The sequence below is a fragment of the Rousettus aegyptiacus genome, unplaced genomic scaffold (assembly GCF_014176215.1).
Source record: "Rousettus aegyptiacus isolate mRouAeg1 unplaced genomic scaffold, mRouAeg1.p scaffold_m13_p_13, whole genome shotgun sequence".
Lineage (NCBI taxonomy): Eukaryota > Metazoa > Chordata > Mammalia > Chiroptera > Pteropodidae > Rousettus > Rousettus aegyptiacus.
In genome coordinates this window covers 75386717-75408387 of record NW_023416288.1, presented here as the reverse complement: position 1 = coordinate 75408387, position 21671 = coordinate 75386717, and the positions used below count along the sequence as shown (strand labels likewise).

At 36.0% G+C, this 21671-nt stretch overlaps 1 protein-coding gene, 1 non-coding gene and 1 pseudogene across 8 annotated transcripts in view; all 3 read left to right on the top strand.

Moving 5' to 3' along the window:
* Window positions 1-21671, top strand: part of BLVRA (biliverdin reductase A) — an 82564-nt gene that overhangs the window by 22663 nt on the left and 38230 nt on the right. For 6 of the 7 annotated variants that reach the window (XM_016138061.2, XM_016138065.2, XM_016138058.2 and 3 more), the window contains one exon: window positions 20114-20235. In XM_016138061.2, the coding sequence (XP_015993547.2) occupies window positions 20171-20235 (65 nt within the window). In that variant the 5' untranslated portion in view covers window positions 20114-20170. Of the gene's footprint in view, window positions 1-14140; window positions 14297-20113; window positions 20236-21671 lie in introns of those variants that run through there. The other variant, XM_016138063.2, reaches the window with a different exon arrangement.
* LOC118610795 lies at window positions 782-18328 on the top strand (annotated as a pseudogene).
* Window positions 3688-3806, top strand: LOC118610907. Its single transcript, XR_004954144.1, has one exon. It is a non-coding gene; the product is annotated as a 5S ribosomal RNA (ribosomal RNA).

The window sequence follows — 21671 nt, the reverse complement described above, 5'->3', positions numbered from 1 at the left end:
TTCAAATGTGCTGGTTCAGTGGCCCCTTGGGAGGGGCTCCCATGTAGGCCAAGTTCAGGTGATGCCTTTAATTGCTTGTGGCTATCTGTTAGGAACTACAAAGCAATCCGCAGATGGTTGCTGCCTACACTGGATCTGGAGGCAAATGGGAGAAACCACACTATAAGCTGAGATCAGTAACCTCTAGTACTGGGCCTGCAAATGGACTAGTGCATCTCAAGGCCTAGGCCTGCCTGCCAGCTGCCTGTATAACTCCACAGCTTTAAGAGTCTAGTGGCATGCTAGTTGTGAGGAAAAGAGACCCAGGGAGTCACTAGGGTAAAGCAAACAGATTTCACCCAGCCATTGCAGTCAGTTTATGCCAATGCTGAATCTGTGCTTCCCATAAAAGTCTCAGATCACAGCAAAGTAAGGCCTTCATACCCTTGTGATCTGTCTAAAAGATATTGCAGCTTGGGCTGGCACCAGTGGCTCGCCACCAGAAGTATCCCCCAAAATGTGTAGTCTGCTGTGTGGGCCATGTGAGCCAAGAGCTGCTGCCTGCCAGTAAATATGCTGCCCAGGGAAGCTGTGGATTGAGGCTGGCTGCCCAGAAACAGGCTGCCGTGGGCAATTTGTGGGCTGGGTGGGTCAGGGCCCCAGTGAGACACGGGGTGGAGTGAGCTGATCTCACTCAGTTCGTGCAGCTTCATAATTGCCTGTGTGGTGGGGAGGAGAGTTCAGCACAAGCAAGGTGACACCCACCTATAGACTGCCTGGAGGGGTTCCCAACAAAGGGGCGATGGGAGCTGTCCCTTCAGCCCTTGCCCCGGTGCCCCATGACTCAGTATTTTCCCGTGTGTCTCTTGCGCCTCCCAGGCTGCTGACCCTCTGCCAGAGCCCAGGGTGAGTATCTACAAGTGAGTGAGTCTGTACACAGTCCTTTTAATGTTACATCTGGGCTTTCAGTTTGTTTCTACCTCACTAGATGGCCAGAGTCTTCCTTGATTTTTCTAGTCATATTTTGTGGGAACTCCTCTTTCTGGGTTGAAGAGCCTTTGTGTGGAGCCAGGGCCTCTTGTTCTTTCAGGGTGGCTTCCACAGTTACACTTTTCTTGCTGCTCAAACACCATGCGCAGGTGCGGAACCAGCCTACTTCACTTCTTTGCTCCTCTTACTGGACTCGATGTGGCTTTTTCTTTATATCCTCAGATGTACATGTTATGATCAGCTGGACTTCAGGTAATTCTCCAAGTTGTTTGTTTTATAATTTCGTTGTAATTTTAATGCAGTCATTCAAAGAGATGAACTTGTTTTTTCTTTGCCTACTTTCTCGACTGGAACTTAACTTTTCAATACCTCAAGTCATTCTTAACCTTCTTTAGTCTGGCTTTGGCCCATAATGAAATTGATCTTAAATAATTTTTAAAATTTTATTTTTGTAATAATGCAAATACACATACCTAAAACAAAACTTAAAAGATGCAAAATGCTAAACAATCAAAAGTAAGTCTTCCTACTACCTCATCCCCTTAGCGTTCTCTTCATGGAGCTGACTTCTTTCAACCACTTTATGGTGCCTCTAACTTTTTATCTGAAGGCCCCTATCACTCACCCAAATACTCATGTCTTAGAAGTTCTGAAGAAGAATAGAAACTTTGTTTACATAGCCTGGCCCGTTAACAGTTCCACCAGTCATCAATTACCTCTTCTGTCCTATCATTTCAACCTTGTTTCTTTGATGGCTTTTTCATCTCAGCCTTTTAAAAACATTCCCAGATGCTGGATCCCCTTCTACCTATTCCCTCTTCTCTTTTACCTTAAATATTCATTTTTCCATGTCTGTGACCACGTTCTTACTTCTCTTTTATATCTGATCCCACTACAGTCTGACTTGCTTCTCATTATTCCACTAAAACTTCTCAGGTAAAAGTCACTAGTGGACTTCATATTGCCAAATTGGGTGGAAACCTTTTCCTTGAAGCATTTGACACACTGCCCATGTTCTTGAAATGTCTCCATGACACCTCAGGGTTTCTGCCTGTCTCTCTGGTTACCTTTTCTCAGACTCTTTCTTAGACTCCTCTTCTCTCTGCTCCTTAAAAGTTTGTGTTTCCTAGGGTACTTCTTGCTCTACTCACTGCCCTAGGAAACTCAGCTGACCTCACAGCTTTTATTTGTCAGTTGTATGTTTAGGAATGTCCCAAATGGATCTGTTCAACCAGGTCCTTCTCAATTCCAGATCCATACATCCAGAAGCCTGGATTGCTCATCTTCACTTAGAGGTTCCACCAACAGCCTAACCTAGGATGGACTTGCTCTTTTTCGCCTTTCCCAAATATGCTTCTCTTCATGGGGTCCTCTCAGAGAATGGGATCACTGTTGTCTATTTACCTGGCCTATAAGCCTAATGTCCCCCTCACTCCTTTCCTATATTCCATGCTGTAAATTCCGTTATTTCATTGATTTAATCAGTCACCAAAACGGCGCATCGTGCCAGACTCTAAACTTGGCTTTATGGCTATAATGGTAAAATCCATCTGTCTGTCTGTCTGTCTGTCTTTCTGTCTTTCTGTCTCTCCGTGTGTGTGTGTGTGTGTGTGTGTGTGTGTGTGCGCGCGTTACAGATACATGTATATAGATAGGGTATCTGTACATCTCAAAGTGGTAGTCCTGAATCTGCCCTCATGCCTCACACCTTGAAGTTCTTTTATGATGATTTTACATTTTCTTTCACCCTCTTAATCTCAAATCAATTCTTTTTCTAAATTGACAGAGTATGTTCTCTTAATTGTAACATTTTCTAAATTCTTGTACTAGATCTGGAGCTCCAAACACTGGTTTCTCTGAGTCCAAGAAGGGGAGCATGCTCACTCTGTGACTGTGTTTTGGCCCTAAATTAGTTTTTGAGTCACTTTGCTATTCTTATGTGTGTTCATTTTCTGCTGTCTTGAAACTGATCTTGTTCCTTTGTTCCTTAAAATATTGTCTCTACAAAGCTGTGTATATAGTGGCATTTAACCAAAGGTTCAAGAGAGCAGAATACAGCAGAGAACTCAAAATGGAAATTAAGACATCCTGAGTTTTAGAAATCTATTGTCTGTGCCTCCGCTAGGCATGTCTTACTGGCTCCTTTTTCTGCATACTTCAACTTCCTCAGAACCTGCTCGTACTTTCCTCTTTCCTCTGCTTTCTGCTGGTTTCCACTCCCAAAGTTTTGGTCATCACGACAGAGCAGTTTAACCATATCTTTGATCTGTTTAATCTTCTCACATTTGGGGATTTTCCAGGTATCTTTCTGTTCTTGATTTCTAATTTAATTCCGTTGTGGTCTCAGAGCAGACACTGTGTGATTTCTGGGTTTTTTTTTTTTAAATTTTTTTTTAATATGGTATATTTTATACCCCAGATGTGGTCTGTCTTGATAAATATTCTATATATTGCTTGAGAAGAATGTGTATTCTGCTGTTGTTGTATGAAATAATCTATAGATATCAATTATATCCAGTTAAAATTGATGATGTTATTGAGTTCAGATATGTCCTTACTAATTTTCTGCCTACTGGATCTGTTCATTTCTGATAGAGGAGTATTAAAGTCTCCAACTATGATATTGGATTTCTGTTTTTCCTTGTAGTTCTATTGGGTTTTTGACTCATGTAGTTTGATGCTCCATTGTTAGGTGCATACATGTTAAGAATTATTATGGTCTATGGCCATGCTACCCTGAATAAGCCCAATCCCGTCTGATCTTGGAAGCTAAGCAGGGTTGGGCCTGGTTAGTACTTGGATGGGAGACCACCTAGGAAGACCGGGTGCTGTAGATGTAAAAATAAAAAAAAAATGAAGGATTGTTATCTGACAAGGTCCTTTCAAACTGTGAGGTCAACCAAGAGTTGCCTCACCTGAAAAAAAAAAAAAAAAGAATCATTATGGCTTCTTGTGTCCTGTTGTTATATAATATCCTTCTTGAAATTAATATAGCTATTCCTGCTTTCTTTTGATTAGTGTTAGAATGGTATATTCATCTTCATTCATTTACTTTTATTCTATATGTGTCTTTATATTTAAAGTGGTTTTCTTGTAGACAACATACAGTTGGGTCTTATTTTTGATCCACTCTGACATTATCTAGTAACTGATGCATTTAAACCATTAGCATTCAAAGTGATTATTGTTATAGTTTATTATTTGTTACTCTTCTTTCATTGCTCTTCTTTTTTGTTCCTATTTTTCTCTTCTACCCTTTTTCTGCCTTTTGTGGTTTTAATTGAGCATGTTGTATGATTCAGTTTTCTCTTTTTACAGTATATCAGTTATACTTCTCTCTTTTTACTTTGCTTAGTGGTTGTTCTAGAGTTTGCAAAAACATTCACAGATAATCCAACTCCACTTTCATATAACTATACCAGTTCACAAGTAGTGTGAGTATCATAAAATAACAAAATAATTCTATTCATTCTGTCATTCACTTCACTTAAATATAAGCATACATAAGCCTATAAATATATACATAAAAATATACATAAGCACACCTAATTGGATATGTTATTGCTATTCTTATTTTGAACAAATTGTTAGGTTAATTAAGAATAAGAAAAATAAATGCACCCAAGCAGAACAACAAAAAGAAAAAAGAATTAAAAAAAGAGGATAGTTTAAGAGACCTCTGGGACAACATGAAGCATAAAAATATCTGGATCAAAGGAGTACCTGAAGAGGAAGAGAGAGAGCAAGGGATTGGGAATCTAACTGGAGAAATAATGACAGAAAACTTCCCTAACCTAGCAAAGGAATTAGATATACAAGTTCAGGAAGCACAAAGAGTCTCAAACAAGAGGAATTCAAGCAGACCAACACCAAGACACATCATAATAAAATGCCAAAGGTTGAAGACAAAGAGAGAGTCTTAAAAGCAGCAAGAGAAAGGCAGTGAGTTAGTTGCAAGGATACCACCACAAGAATGTCTGCTGACTTTTCAATGGAAACTTTGCAGGCCAGAAGGGAATGACAAGAAATATTCAAAGTTATGAAAAACAAGAATCTACAACCACAAATACTCTACCTGGCAAGGCTTTAGATTAAAATAGTAGGTAAGATAAAGAGCTTCCCAGTCAGGAAAAAGTTTAAGGAATTCATCACCAACAAGCTAGCATTACAAGAAATGTTAAAGGATCTTCTATAAAAAGAGAAGGGGCAAAAAAGGAAATAGAAATAACAAATATGAATAATAAAATGGCAGTAACAGTGTATCTATCTGTAATCACTTTAAATGTAAATGGATTACATGCTCCAATCAAAAACATAGGGTACCCAAATGGATAAGAAAATAAGACTTGTACATATTCTGTCTACAAGAGATCCACTTCAGATCAAACAACATTAACAGAATGAAAATAAAGGAATGGGAAAAGATGTTTCACGCAAATGGAATGAAAAAAAAAAAAAAAAAGCTGGGTAGCAATATTTATATCAAAGGAAATAGACTTTAAAACAAAAGTTATAATAAGAGGAAAAAAGGGCATTACTTAATGATAAAGGGATCGATAAATCAAGAGGCCATTCCCCTAGTAAACACATGCACCCAACATAGGAGCACCTAAATACATAAAGTGATTATTGACTGACGTAAAAGGAGAGATCAATAGTAATACAGTCATAGTAAGAGACTTTAAAACCCCATTGACACCAATGGACAGATCTTCCAGGCAAAGAATCAACTAGAAAACAATGAGCCTAACAGACACACTGGAACAGATGGATTTAATAGATATTTTCAGAGCATTTCACCCCAACGCAGCAAAATATAAATTCTTCTCAGATACAATGGACCATTTTCAAGAATAGCCCACATATTAGGACATGAATCAAGCCTCAATAAATTTAAGAAGATTGAAATCATATCAACTGTCTGCTCTTATCACAATGATCTGAAACTAGATATCCTCTATAAGGAAAAAAAAAGACTGGAAAATACACAAACATATGGAGGCTAAATAACATGCTGCTAAACAATGAATGGGTTATTAATGAGATCAAGGAAGAAATCAAAAGATACCTAGAGACAAATGAAAATGAAAACACAATGACTCAAAATGTATGGGACACAGCAAAAGCAGTCCTAAAAAGGAAATTCATAGCAATACAGGCCTACCTCAAGAAACAAGAAAAATCTCAAAGAAACAATCTAACCTTACAATGAAAAGCACTAGAAAGATAACAGAAAACAAAGCTCAAAGTGAATAGAAGGAAAGAAATAATCAATATCAGAGTAGAAATAAATGAAATGGAGTCTAGAAAAACAATACAAAATATTAATGAAACCAAGAACTTCTTTTTTGAAAGGATAAACAAAATTCACAAGCTCATCAAGGAAAAAATAGGACTCAAATAAAATCAGAAATGAAAGAGGAGAAATACTATGAATTCCACAGAAATACAATGGATCAAAAGAAAATGCTATGAGCAATTATATGCCAACAAATTGGACAATCCGGAAGAAATGGACACATTCCTAGGAAATACAATCTCTCAAGACTGAGTTAAGAAGAAACAGAAAATCTGAGCCAACCGATTACCACCAATGAAGTAGAATCAGTATCAAAAACCTCCCCCCAAAAAACAAAAGTCTTGGACCACATGGCTCACAGGCAAAATTTACCAAACATTCAAAGAATTGTCACCTATTCTTAAACTATTCCAAAAAATCCAAGAAGAGAGAAGGCTCCCTAACTCCTTGTATGAGGCCGCCATTACCTTAATTCCAAAACTAGACAAAGACATTACGAAAAAACAGCAACAACAACAACAACAAAATCTATAGGCCAATACCTCTTATGAACATTGAAGCAAAAAAAATCCTCAATAAAATATTAGGAAATTGAATTCATCAATGCATTAAAATTATCATGCACCATGATGAAGTTGGTTTTATTCCTAGGATGCAAAGTTGCTACAATATCTGCAAATCACTTAATGTGATACACCACATTAATAAATCAAAAGTTTCAAACCTTTATGATCATATCAATAGATGCAGGAAAAGTGTTTAACAAAATCCAGCATTCGTTTATGATACAAACTCTCAGCAAAGTGGGAATAAAGGGAACATACCTCAACAAAATAAGGTCATATATGACAAACCTACTAACATCATACTCCAATGGGAAAAGCCTAAAAGTATTTTCCTTAAGATCAAGAGAACAAGACAAGGATGGCCACTTTCAACACTCCTCTTCAACTTTGTATTGGAAGCCCTGGGTACAGAAGGGGGAAAAAAAAAGGCATCCAAATTGCAAAGAAAGAAGTAAAGCTCTCATTTGCCAATAACATGATACTATATGTTGAGAACCCTAAAGATTCCACCCAAAAAGTGTAAGAACTTATCAGTGAATTCAGTAAAGTAGCAGGTTAGAAAATAAATATTCAGAAGTCAGTGACATTTTTCTACACCAATGAGGAACTTTCAGAAAGAGAAATTAAGAAAATCCTATTTACAATTGCATCAAAAACTATAAAATAGCTGGGAATCAAATTGACCAAGAATGTAAAAGACCTGTTTTCAGAAATTAAGTCATTAAAAAAAGAAATTGAAGAAGATACAAATAAATGGAAGCATATACCATGTTCATGGATAGGAAGAATCAACATCATTAAAATGGGCACACTACCTAAAGCAATCTATAGATTCAGTGTAATCCCTATAAAAATACCAATAGCATTTTTCTAAGAGCAAGAACAAATAATCCTAAAATTTATATGGAACCATAAACGACTCCAAATTGCCACAGCAATCTTGAGAAAGAAGAACAAAGTTGGAGGTATCACACTACCTGATATGAAACTATACTACAGGGCTATGGTAATCAAAACAGCATGGTACTGGCATAGAAACACGTACATTGATCAATGGAACAGAATAGAGAGCCTAGAAATAAATCCACCTTCTTACACCATATACAAGAACAGACTCAAAATGGATTAAAGACTTAAATGTTAAGAACTGAAGCCATAAAACTTCTAGAAAAAAACATAGGCAATAAACTCTCTGATATTACTACGAGGAATTTCTTTTCAGATATATCTCCTCAAGCAAGGGAAACAAAAGAAAAAATAAATGGGACTGCATCAAACTAAGAAGTTTTTGAATGGCAAAGGAAACCATCAACAAAACAAAAAGACAACTGACTGGGAAGAGATATTTGCTAATGTTACATCTGATAAGAGGTTAATATCCAAAATATATAAAGAACTTATACAGCTCAATAACAACAACAACAAAAATCAAACAATCCAATTAAAAAATGGGCAGAAAACCTGAACAGATACTTCTTCAAAGAAGAAATACAGATGGCTAATAGACATACGAAAAGATGCTCAAGGTCACTAATCATCAGAAAAATGCAAATCAAACCACAATTAGATATCACCTCACACCTGTCAGAATGGTTATCATCAATAAATCAAAAAACAACAAGTGTTGGCAAGCATATCGAGAATAGGGAATCATCATACATTGTTGGTGAGATTGCAAATTGGCACAGCCACTATTGAAAACAGTCTGGAGGTTTCTCAAAAAATTAAAAATGGATATACCTTTTGACTCAGCAATTGCACTTCTGGGTATTTATTCAAAGAAAACCAAAACAATAATTCATAATCATCCTTGCACTCCCCTATTCATGGCAGCACAATTTATAATAGCCAAGAAATAGAAGCAACCTAAATGCCCATCAACAGACAATTGGTTAAAGAAATTATAGTATATATATATACAATGGAATATTACTCAGCCATTAAAAAAAATGACATCATACCATATGCAACAATATAGATGGACCTAGAGGTTATTATACTGACTGAAATAAGTCAGAGAGAGATAAATACCATATGATTTCACTTATATGCAGAATCTAGGGAACAAAGAGAACAAACTAATCAAAAACATACTCGCAACTGTAGCTGGGAAAATGGGGTGAAGGGTTAAAGAAGTATAAATTAGTAATTGATAGTCGTTCACAGGGATGGAGAGCATGGCAGAGGGAATGCAATTAGCATTAATATGATGGCTAGGTGGAGGGCCAGGGGAGAGAGGGAGCAATTTAGGGGATTGTTTTATGAACTATATAGATGTCTAACCAATATACTGTATACTTGAAACTACTTTAAAAAAATGAATTTTTAAAAATGCAAAGAATAAGGAAAATAAAATTTATTTTACCTTCAATTAATCCTTTGATGTTCTCCCTTTATGTAGATAAGTTTCTGACCTATATTATTTTCCATCTCTCTAATGTAATTCTTTTAACATCTACTTACAACAAATTCTCTCAAGTTATTGTCTCAAGTTATTGTCTGAGAAATCTTTATTTTTCCTTCATTTTTGAAGGATAGTCTCACAGGATACAGAATTCTAAGTTGGTTGTTTTATTCTCTCAGTACTTTAAAGATTTCATTTCATTCTTTTCTTGCTCACATGGTTTCTGAGAAGTAGAATGTAATTTTTTTCCCCCTGACTTATTTAAAAATGGGTTTTTTTTTTTCAGTCTTTGATTTTTCTGTAACTGAAAATGATATGCTTAATGAGTCATTGTTTTTGGTGGGGTGGCGAACAATTTTCCTGATTGCCATTCTCTCACCTTCCTGAATCTGTGCTTTGGTGTTTGAAATCAATTTGAGGATTTTACCAGTTGTTATTGTTTCAAATATTTCTTTTCTTTTTTCTCTTCTCTTTCTGGTATTCACAATACCTGTGTGTTAAAGCTTTTGCAGTTGTCCCACAGTCCTTGGATATTCTGTTCTGGTTTTTGGGTTTTTTGTTTGTTTATTTGTTTTGTTTTGTTTTGTTTTGTTTTTTGGGGGGGAGGGGTTATCCCTAGGCTTTCTATCCTTGCTTACATTACTCATCTGTTCTTGCATACTGTCTACCGATTAGGTACTCATCATAGTTTTAAATTCCCAGACTGATAATTCCAACATCCCTGCCATTTCTGGTTCTGATGCTTGCATTGGCTCTTCAACCCGTGTTTTGCCTCTTCTTATGGTTTGTCATATTTTCTTTATAGCTAGATATAATATACTACGTTAAAGGAAGTACTCTAAACAGGCCTTTAATAATGTGGTGGTGAGTTATGGGGGGAGGGGAATCAGTCCATAGTCCAATGTTTAGGTTTCAGGATTTGAGTGAGACTGTGCTAATGGACTGTGTTTCTCAGTTTTGTTTTGTTTTGTTTTTTTCCTCCCCTCTTGAGTTGGAGAGTATGGTAAGAGTGGATTGGAAGTGGGTATTTTTCTTCTCCCAAGTGGAATTCTGGAGTGGACTAGAGTCTGGTATTTTCTTTCCCTGAGGTCATTTAAGCTCTGATAATACCCTAGCAGGGTAGACTCTGGTAAACTAGTTTTCTCTGAGGTCAGGCCTTACTAAGAACAAAGTGTACTGGTATATTTCAGAATTGTTCTTTTCCCTCTCCCCTGCTGGAATAATAAGGGGAAATTTCTCTAGTATATCCTGTACGAGCCTGTTCAAGCTCCTGGAGATACATCTCTCAAAATTGAGAGGGTCTCCCTGTGACTCATTCCCTGGAGTTTTTAACTCTCAGAATTGTTCACACTTAGCCTCCAGCAATTCATCCATTACAGTTCAAGCTTTCCTACTATAGCACTGGTTCCTGCGGTGGTTTTCACTCATGAGTCTCTCCTCTGGTAAGTTGTTACTCTCTGCGTTAGCATCTCTGTCTCTTCAATCTTGGGGGCTGCAGTTTGTCTTATATCCTCATCTCTCTAAAGAATCCTAGAAGAATTGTTACGTTTTCAGTTTTTTTGGCTTTTTGCTTGTTGTTAGCAAAGAGTTGCAACTTGCAGCTCCTTATATTTGGAATGGGAAACTGGAAATCCTCATCACTTTGATTTGCAGTTTCTTTTCACAACATACTTTGAAAAGGCCTCATGTAAAAGGAAGAGGCACAGATAAGATAGTCTAGCAAGTCATTTTCCTCAAAAATACAGTTCTTTTCCAAAGAGGAACTCAACTGTCAATACATCAGTATTTTCACCCACACTTGTCCCTGTGTGTTAGTTTTTCAAGGAAATGTCTAAACCAAATTCTAAAGTGCTTAATCATTCATTCTGACACTATACAAGCCAGGTTTTGTATGCAAGTATGCGTGTATCATTAATGAGATTTTTAAAAAAGCAACTTGGCTTATTAAAGAAATGGATATGTTTCTTAACGTTACAGCTTTTTTAAAGCTAAGAAGAAGCTTATGTTCTTGGTTGTTATCTGGAATTTAGTAATTCAGTAGTTAATCTTAGAAATGCCATAAATATTTAGCATAATCGGAGATCGCTTGTCTCCTTGGTTAAAGAAGAAACAGACATTTGATCAGGGGTATGTGTATTGGCTGTATAGATTTTTCTAATGACTGACTTACTGCTTTTTGGTACATGACACTGTCAAAAAATAAAAATTAAAAACTAGACTTCCCCAGCAGGTACTGGGCTAAATTGCTTCTTGTCAGTTGGGCATGATGGCCATTCTTTCCCTTCCTCTCCTAGGGTTCAAAGAAGAGAAGCTTGGAACTACATTTCCTTGAGTTCCCATTTATGTGTGAGGTTGGCCAGTTAGTTGCACTTTCAGGAAATTTGGAAGGCTAAAGAAAGCTACTATTATCTACAGGGCAAAGTTGTACTCAGATGTGTAAGCTAAGGCTGGTTTGAGCCAAGGATGGTATGTGGTTTAGCAGTAAAAGGCAGTCAAGCTCCTATGAATCATTTTCTCCCAAGCTGCAGGCTGAGAGAGGATGTAAACTCTTTCCAGAGATCTTGGCTTCCAGGCAAGCTCTTGAGAATCACTTGTTTTAGTATGGCAGGGACATGGTCAGTGACAGCTTCTCTGGCTTTAGCTCCCCATTGGTGGCAATGGTTTATGTAAGTCTCTAATTTCTTGTGTTAAAACTGTATACTTAGAACTCATAGAGTGATTTATCTTTTCCAGACTTAATTTTGATGAATATTTTGTGGGATTTATAATAAATATAGGAGTGAATTGTGTAACAACAATGATACAAAGTCTGGGAGAGAAGAGATGGAAGTATACTGTTACAAGGTTCTTATATGTGAAATGGTATAATATTACCCTAAGGTAGACAATGGTAAGTAGAATATGTATAATATAAAATCCTTAAAATAATCATTAAAAAAAAGTCACAACAAATAGCCAATAAATGAGATAAAATGGAATAACAAGAAATGTTCTATTCATCTGAAAGAAGGCACTAAAAGAGAGAGAGAACAGATTGGATAAATAGAAGACAAACAACACGATGGTGTACTGAAACCCAACCATATTGATAGTCACTGCATAAATTGTCTAAACTTTACTAAGAGGCAGAGATTGTTAGTTTGATTTAAAAAGCAAGGCTTGACTATATGCTGCTTACAAGAAACTTTAGATATCAAACCACACATAAGATTGGAAAAAAAAATACATATATATATATATATATATATATATATATATATATATCATGCTAATACCAATCAGTGGAAACTGGGAGTGGATAGTTAATATCACACAAAATTAATTTCAGGGTAAAGAATACTACCAGGAATAAAAAATGGTCATTTTAAAATGATGAAGGAGTCAATTATTCAGGAAGATATAACCATCCAACCATTTGTGTACCTAATAACAGCTTCATAATACATGAATCAAAAACTGATAGAACTAAAAAGAGAAATGTGCATATTTAAAATTCAGAGATTTTAGTACCTCTCAATAATTGATTTTTAAAAAAGACAGAAAACCAATAAGGTTATAGAAGACTTAGACAACCTTATCAACCAACTTGACCTAATAGACTTGTGGAAAGGTGTACCTAACAACAGTGAAATACACATTCTTTTCAGGTGTGCCCAAAACATTTATCAAGATAAATCAGATCTAGATAATAATAAAGCATTCAAATCATTAAAGAATATCATCTGACTGCAATGGAATTAAGTGAGAAATACATAACAGAAAAATATCTGGAAAATTGCTAAACATGTGCAATTTAAACACGCATCTGAATAATCTACTGGCCAAAGAATCAAAAGGGAAATTAGTATTATTAACTGAAAATGAAAGCATGATATTTTACAATTTGTAGGATGCAACTAAACCATTGCCAGCACTTACAGAGAAATTTATAGCTCTGAATGCCTATTTTTGCAAAGAAAGTTTTCATATCAATGATCTAAACTGCCATCCTCAGAAACGAAAACAAACAAACAAACAATAAAATAAATCATATTAAACTCCAAAGAAGCAGAAAAGTTGAATGAGGATAAGAGTAGAAATCAATGCATTAGGAAACAATTTTTTTTTTAAATCAGTGAAATCAAAAGCTATTGTTTTTGAGATCATTAGACTTGATAAACTTATAGACAGCTCAGGAAAAAAAGAGAGAAGACATAAATTAACCAATATCAAATTCAAGATAAAGAACATCACTAAAGTCTAGAGTCAAGTATTAAAAGGATAATAAGAATGTATTGTGCATACCTTTATGGCTAGGAATTCAACAATTTTCTTATAAGACTCATATTCCTTATAAGACTCAAACTATGATTTCACTTATATGTGAACTCTAAGGAACAAAAAGAACAAACTAATCAAAAACATGCTTACAAATATAGTGGACGATTTGGTGACAGACAGAGGGGACGGGTTGGGGGCTGGGAGAGTGGGGTGAAGGATTAAAGAAGTATAAATTAGTAGTTGATAGTTGGACACGAGTATGGGAAGCACAGCACAGGAAATGCAGTTAGCATTAATATGGCTAAGTGGAGGGCTAGGGAAGGGAGGGAGCAATTGGGGGAATCATTTGATGAACAATATAGATGTCTAACCAATGTACTGTGTACTAGAAACTAACTTAAGTAAATTTATTTTAAAAGAAATGAGCAACTTGAATGTGTATGTGTGTGTGTGTGTGTATATATATATACACACACAATGTACATATATATATATATGTGCATATGTACATGTACATTTCAACTAAACCCACTAAATAAATAGAATCTGTAGAACCTTTCCACAGAGAAATTCTGCTAGAGTGAAGAAGCGGATTGCTATAATGTGAAATTCCTATAGACAGGGACATTTGTCAGGGAACTGCTGGTGACTTCTAGGAGCCGAGGGCCTCTCTTACACTTGTGAGGATCTAAATTCTGCTGGCAACCACAAGAGCTTGGGAGAGCACCCTAGGCTGGTGAGAATGTAACCTGGTCAGCTCCTGAATGCAACTTTGTGATATCTGAACAGAAGACCCAGGTAAGCCATGTTCAGATTTCTGACCCATAGAAACTGTGAGATAATAAATTTGAAAAAGGAAAGACATCAGAAAACATGATGAGTGTTATATGGCTTATCATTTGTGTGTTTAGTCAACTCCCAGTTCTCCAAAACCCAGTACCAATTGAGAAAGTCATGAAACGTTGGCATCCAACAGTAATTATAGTTCAAATTATTCAAGATCAACCACTCCATAATCTAATCAAGAAACATTATTTAGAGCTGCCAGTTCTTCCTCAGAAGGACTGAGATAACTTACCTATACAGATAAAAACCAATAACCATATAGGATCATCAGTTCCTACATGTAACACAAAGAAATGTTGACAACCATTTTCTTGGGCAATTTATTCCAGCTAGATTCCCATTATAGCCTACTTTTAGCCCGCTGCAGATACTTTGATGGCAAATATGTATGCTCATTAGTATTATGATCTATTATATACAATATGAAGCTGAAGTTTAAGCTCAGGCCACATCAGATGTCAACCCAACCAGCCTGTTGCTTCACAGTCTCTATTTGGCACATGTTCCCAGAGAATAATTCCCACTAGCTTCAAACCTTGTAGACCAAGAAAGTTAGCCCATGAATTAGAATGTTTAGACAAAGATGTCAGCTAAAATGTGCTAGATTTGATGTACAGGTTCTCAGAAGCTGCAGTTCTCCTTATCATTGAGTACTTTTTTTCTTCTTTAGTCAGTTTATTATGGTAATGGAAGCTATGCTACTGGTTTATGTACAGCAAGGTAGATGATTTGCCGTTAGGCAGGAAGGTCAGCAGCAGGCTTCTTAAAATATTGCCAAAGTTAACAATAATGGGAAACAAATAAAAATCTGAAATTTGAAGAAATGGATAATTTTATAAATGATGGGCTTGATGGTGGTGGTGGGAAAGGGGCAGGTGAAGGTGCCAGTGCAATTCAAAGTCTTGGATTAATGGCTACAGCTTGGTCTTTTATCACTTCGTTATTTACTTCACAATACCAGAGAGGCCTCCTATTGTCAACATTTAGGTCTGAAAAACTGTGCCAGGTAGAAAGGAGGGTTTGACTTTAAGAAAGTGTCGTTAATAAAAATGCAATTAGAAAAAAATATATTTGTATATACAACTTTATTATGTACAGAGGTGTTTTTTTTTCCTTTAAACTCATACATATGAATAGTGTAAGCAGAAATTGATTACTAATTGTGTTATTTTTAAAAATGGTTCTAATAGAACATAATGTAACAATTTTGGTCTTCCAGGTTTTATTCATTTCAATTATGTATTTTAAGAAAGCTTTATTTTTGGTCTTAATTGTTTAAAGAGCTGCTTCACTTATAAATATCTATAGTTAATAGCTCAGCCAGTGTGGAATTTAATATATTATCTATTTTCCATAAATTATTATGAAGGATTTAAAAAGATTTCATAGTTTTTAACAAAGAATGTTATATACCTAAAATGTGCTAGTAGCATCGTGTCCATCTGTAAAGCAATAAACTTATCAGTAATCATAATTTTATTGGATAAAGGAAACCTATTTTAAGGGCATGTATCCTATCCACTGGAATCAGTTCCTTAAAGAAAAGGCAGCTTTTCAGTGGGCTTAATAGTGATATAAAATGTTTTATACAGGCATTATAAAAGTAGTACTTTTATAAAATGAGATATACTGAAAATCATTTCATATCCCAAGACAAGAGAATTGCCAACCAGTAACTCTCATAAACACAGATGCAAACATTCTTAATAAGACTTTAGCAATTGTAATCAACAATACATTAAAAAGGATAATACTATATGAGATTTTTCCTAGGAATGAAAGGTGTCACCATATGAACAGATTTTAAGAAGGAAAAAACACATGATTATCTCACAGAATCAGAAAAGGTGTTTGAAAAAATTAGACCATTTATGGTTTAAAAAATCTCAGCAAAATATGAATGAAAGGAAAGATATGCATCTTGATAAAGGGCATACAAAAAGGAAATCTATAATTAACATCATTCTTCATGGTGAAAGACTGAATGCTGTCCTCCTAAGATTGGAAAGTAGGCAAGAACATCCACTCTTACTACTCCTATTCATAATCATACTGGAGGTCCTATCCAGTGCAGTCAGGCAAAAATGATGAACAAAGCACATACAGATTGGGAAAGAAGAAGTAAAACCATCTCTTCATGTTTGATTCTATGGTTTATGAAGAAACTAATAGAATCTACCAAAAAAAGGCTGCCAAAAGTAATAAGTGAGTTCAGCAAGGTTTCAAGATACCAAGTCAGTATACAAAAACCAATTGTATGTGTCTATACTTGAACAATTGCAAATGGAAAGTAAAAAACAATACTATTTACAATAGCACTAAAATCATAAAACTCTTAAATGTAAATCTACCAAAATATGTACAATATCTATACACTGGAAATGATAGAAAGAAATCAAAGAAGACTTAAATGGGGATATATATCATGTTTATGGATTGAAAGATTCATTATTGTTAAGATGTCATTTTTTTTTTTTTTTTCAATCAAACTGACCTATTCAATGATCCCATTCAGAATCCTGGCATGAAATTTTTTTTTTTTGGTAGAAATTGACAAGCTGATTATAAAATTTATATGTAAAGTCCGGAGAAATACAATTTTGGAAAAGAAAAAAAAGTTGGAGGATCCATAATAACTGACTTCAAAACTTACTATAAAACTATGATAATCAAGACTGTTCACATAAGTGCAAAGACATTTCAACTGAGACAAGATAATCTTTCTCAATAAATTATGTGGAACAATTGGAAGTTTGGGTCTATTTAAATATAGGGTTGGCATACCCCTGACTAGTTGTAGGCAGTAAATACAGCCTATGGAATGAATACACATTTGCCTCTCTGCTTAAAAAAAAAGCAAAACAAACAAACAACAACAACAACAACCCTTGATTCATACCTACACCATGTACAAGAATTAATTCCTATTAGAACATTATAACAAGCTAAACTAAAACTACAAACCTTCAACTATAAAGCTTCTGAAAGGAAACAGGAGAAAAGCATTGTGACCTAGAGTTAACCCAAAGAATGCTCTATTAAAAAAATTTTGTTAAGTTGGACTTCATGAAAATTGAGAACTTTTCCTTTTCAAAAGACATTTTTAAGAAAACGAAAACAAGCTACAGGCTAGGAGTTATTTGCAAATCGTAAACCTGACAAATTAATTGTATGAAAAATATATAAAGAACTCTAAAAACACAATATTAAGAAAACAACCCAATAAAAAGTGGCAAAATATTTGAACAAATACTTCACCAAAAAAGATAATATAAATGATAAATAAGCACATGAAACAATGTTCAACATCTCTAGACATTATGGAAATGTAAATAGAAACCTGAAGTAGATACCGCAACACATATTTTATTTATGGCTAAAATAAAAAGAGGAGGGAAACAACAATACCAAGTGCCAGTGAGAATACAGAACAACTGGAATTCCCATACATTGGTGGGGAGAATGAAAAACAGTATAGGTACACCTTGGAAGATAGTTTGGCAATTTCTCATATAGTTGAACCTGTACTTACCATATGACTTAGCAAAGTCATACCCAGGATAAAGGAGAGCTGTGTTTGCACAAAAAAATAGTACTTGACAATCTATAGCAGCTTTATTCATGATTGAATGAATTATAATTGATTCTTACTGAATGCTCTTCAATTGTCAAATGGGTAAACAAACCACTTCATGCATACAATGAACTACTTACTCAGTGATAAAAAAAGAAATTAATGATACATGCAACAATATTGATGAAAAGTGCACTGTGTGAAGTCAAAGCAAAGCTCAAGACTACATATTTTATAATTTCATTTATATGACATTCTGGAAAAAGCAAAATTATTGGGACAGTAAATAAATCGGTGGTTTCTGGGATAGGGGTTGACTACAAAGGTACTTAGTTAATTTTGGAGGGGATGATAGAAGTGTTTTTTCATTCCATGTGGTAGTTATGTGACTATTTTGGGCATAACTCAAAAACTACACTAAATTATTTTATTTTAATATAAATTATAAATTTTGCTTATAAATATATACATATTTATAATTTTTTTGTAAAATATAAATGTTATAATGTGATATGCATATAAATTTATTATATGCACAAAAACCTAACCAATAATGTTAGGGCAGTATTTATAGAGTGTAAGATGCCCAAGTTTTGAAAGCTTTGAAGATGTCCATTGGTGGACAGTAGGTAGAAGCTAATTTCAGTCAAGGGGAGCAGGATTTGCTGACTTAGAAGTAGCAATCGTGTGCTCTGCAGACTTTCAAGTTGTTTGGAAAACCAGAGGCCTAAAGTTTCACAGTAGAGTAGGTGGCCCAAAGGCAATGCTGGAGAAGCAGGCTGGAGCCCAGTTGTGGAAGGCCTTATATGTATTGTAAAGAACTTGGATATTTTTCTCTTTAGTTGCTGTCTTAGTCAATTTGGGTTGCTGCATTAAAGTCCCACAGACCGGTGACTTATAAACAACAGGAATTTATTTCTCATAGTTCTGGAGGCTGGAAGTTCAAGATCAGGCTACCAGCATGGTTGGGTTCTGGTGAGAGCTCTGTTTTGGGTTGTAGACTGCTGACTTATCATTGTATTCTTTCAGAGGCAGTGAACAGAGAGAGGATGCAAGTTCTCTCGTGAAGCTTATAAGGACACTAGCCTCGTTTATGAGGGCTCTGTCCTCATGACCTCACCTAATCCTAATTACTACCCAAAGGTCCCACCTCCCAATGTCATCATATTGAGGAATAGGGTTTCAACATAAGAATTTAGCAAGGGGCACAAACATTCAGTCCATATCATTTGAGAAAATAAAGTGTGTTAATCAGAAGAGGGTCTTAGTTTTTATCTTAAGTGACAACTGTGGCAGGCCTGTGTATGAACAACACATGGGAAAGGTAAGATTAGAAGCGCTGAGAACAGTTGGCAAGAGGCAAAGAAGCCTTGGGCCAAGAGTAGGGTAGTGGACACAGGAAAAGGGGCAGAATTAGTGGGAAGTGGTGACAGCTGGATAGCAAAAGCGATGGAAAGGGGTGAGTCTAGGGTGACATTTATGTTTCTATGCTCAGAGATATACAAAAAGAACTAGGTTTAAGGGATGTGTAGAGATAATTTTTTTAACCAGTTTGGACTGTGTCGAGTTGCTGTCTATAACTTTTAAAAGTCTACTTGATTTCTTACTCTAATACTCTTCACATACAGCCTTTAGCAGTATACTTAAATAATGAATATGCCTAAATAATAAGTAGAGGGGACTGAAGTTGGTTGGAACTCAGAAAGCCATAGTGAGGAGTCCGAGTAAGGTGACATCTCATGGTTTTCCCATTTCCCCTGTCTGCCAGCATTTCACTAAGCAACTGGCATCTGAGTGACTCCCAGTTATATGAGTCACTTGTCCACTGGAAAAGGGATTCAGGGAGGATAGAAGTACTATATAGATGATATGCTAGATATGACTTAAAGTAGAAAGTCTCACCTTATTGGACAAGTGTCAGAAGTGGAGAACCAAATGTGAGGAGCCTTTTTTATGGATGACACAGGTCAGAGCTCCTGTAGAAATATATTTTGAGTAGAGCTGACTTTTCTTTCAGCTCGTGTTTCAGGGAGTGTCTTATCTCACCCTTACATGCTATGGCTTCTTGTGTATTCTGGATTGGCTCCTTTACTCGTTTGTCTGGGTCATGTGTGGTCCTGCCGACCTGTCTTTTGTTATTTTCTGCTAGATGCCTGGAATGTTTTTAAACCCCACCTTCATTCCTTGTGTTTCAGCCTGAGAGAAAGTTTGGCGTGGTGGTGGTTGGCGCTGGCAGAGCTGGCTCTATACGGATGAAGGACTTGCGGAATCCACATGCTTCCTCAGCATTCCTGAACCTGATTGGCTTCATATCCAGGTGGCTTGCATTTGCTTTATGCCTTGTTATTTATGGGAAGCCCATTGGGATAGAGTAAGCCTTGGGACAGGGAAATTCTGCAGACCCAGGAGAAAGAGAGCCAGCTCCAGATTCATTCCAGAGAATTGTGCTCAGAGTCAGCCCCACAAGATCTCAGATTTGAATGGGTGTGGGAATTGAAGAGTATTGGGTCTATAGCTTGATGTGCAGTGAGTCAGCCTAGAAGGGACTACAAAGGCAAAAGCAGGTAAGATGAGCATTGGACCTGACAGTTATAGAAAGCACAGTGAATACATGATTGGCTGGCATGAATGAAGGCTTCAGGTGTGCAACAGTTAACTATTACATCAGATGTCATAAGCACCATCCATGGTATGACCCTGGGCTTTACAAGCCCTACCAATTATTTGACATTTGTATCATTATCAAATTCACTTTACAGATGAAAACAAAACAAAATAAAACAAACAAACAAACCAAAAAAAACAGCCACAGAGAGGTTAAGTAATTTGCTGAGGTCACATAGCTGGAAAGTCTAAATCGGATTTGAATGTAGGTCCATTTGATTCCAAAGTCCATCTTTTAAACACCAGGTATTATTTTCCCTTTGATAATTTTGAGCTGCACTTTTCTTTTAGGCTTCATTTCTCTCCTATACCCAACTAGAACTTATCACAGTCATACTTTTTCCTGCACTATGCTCAGGTCCTTCCTCTTACCACTTCCTCAAACACACAGACACTACTCATGGCATGTAAATAACTAATGGCATGTAACATGATTTATCAGTATTAATCGTGAATTAGATGTAGGCATTGTGTTGGCTGAGGAAATGTGGCAGTGAAGAAGTTAGGCACATCTCTACTTTTAGTGCTTTAGAGAAATCAAATACTTACACAAAGCATAAGTAACTATTGTGATGGTCCATGCAGATGATTTTTTATATTTTAATTTATGGGCCATACTTTTTTTCCAGTTTGCTGTCACAAAATTTGGGCCTTCCTTGAAGGATTTAAAGTAGACTTTGGGTCACTAGGGAGACCCATAAGTGCTGGGACCTGCCGTTGGTTAGTCTTCCCCTCCCAGTAAGATTCTAAGAGAGTTGCACACAAATGGGAGATAAAATTTATTAGCCACACTATAACTCCCATTGCACCCCTATTTGAAGCTCTGATCAAGCATGATGAAGTAAAGCCTCTCCTTTTCCCTTTAGCTTTAGTCCTCTGCCAGCTGGCTGCCATGACCAATGCGGAGGAAATTTCTAAAGTTCCCAAATTATATGTAAAGATTGCCAGCTCAAATCCCACTGCTTTACTGCACCCTTGTCATTGTCACACTGTTCCCCTTCTTACATACCCTGTTCCTTATGACCTTCTTGCCAAGTCCTACTTTCTCCGTAGGAACTCTTTTCTGAAACCATTAACTAGGTGTTCCTT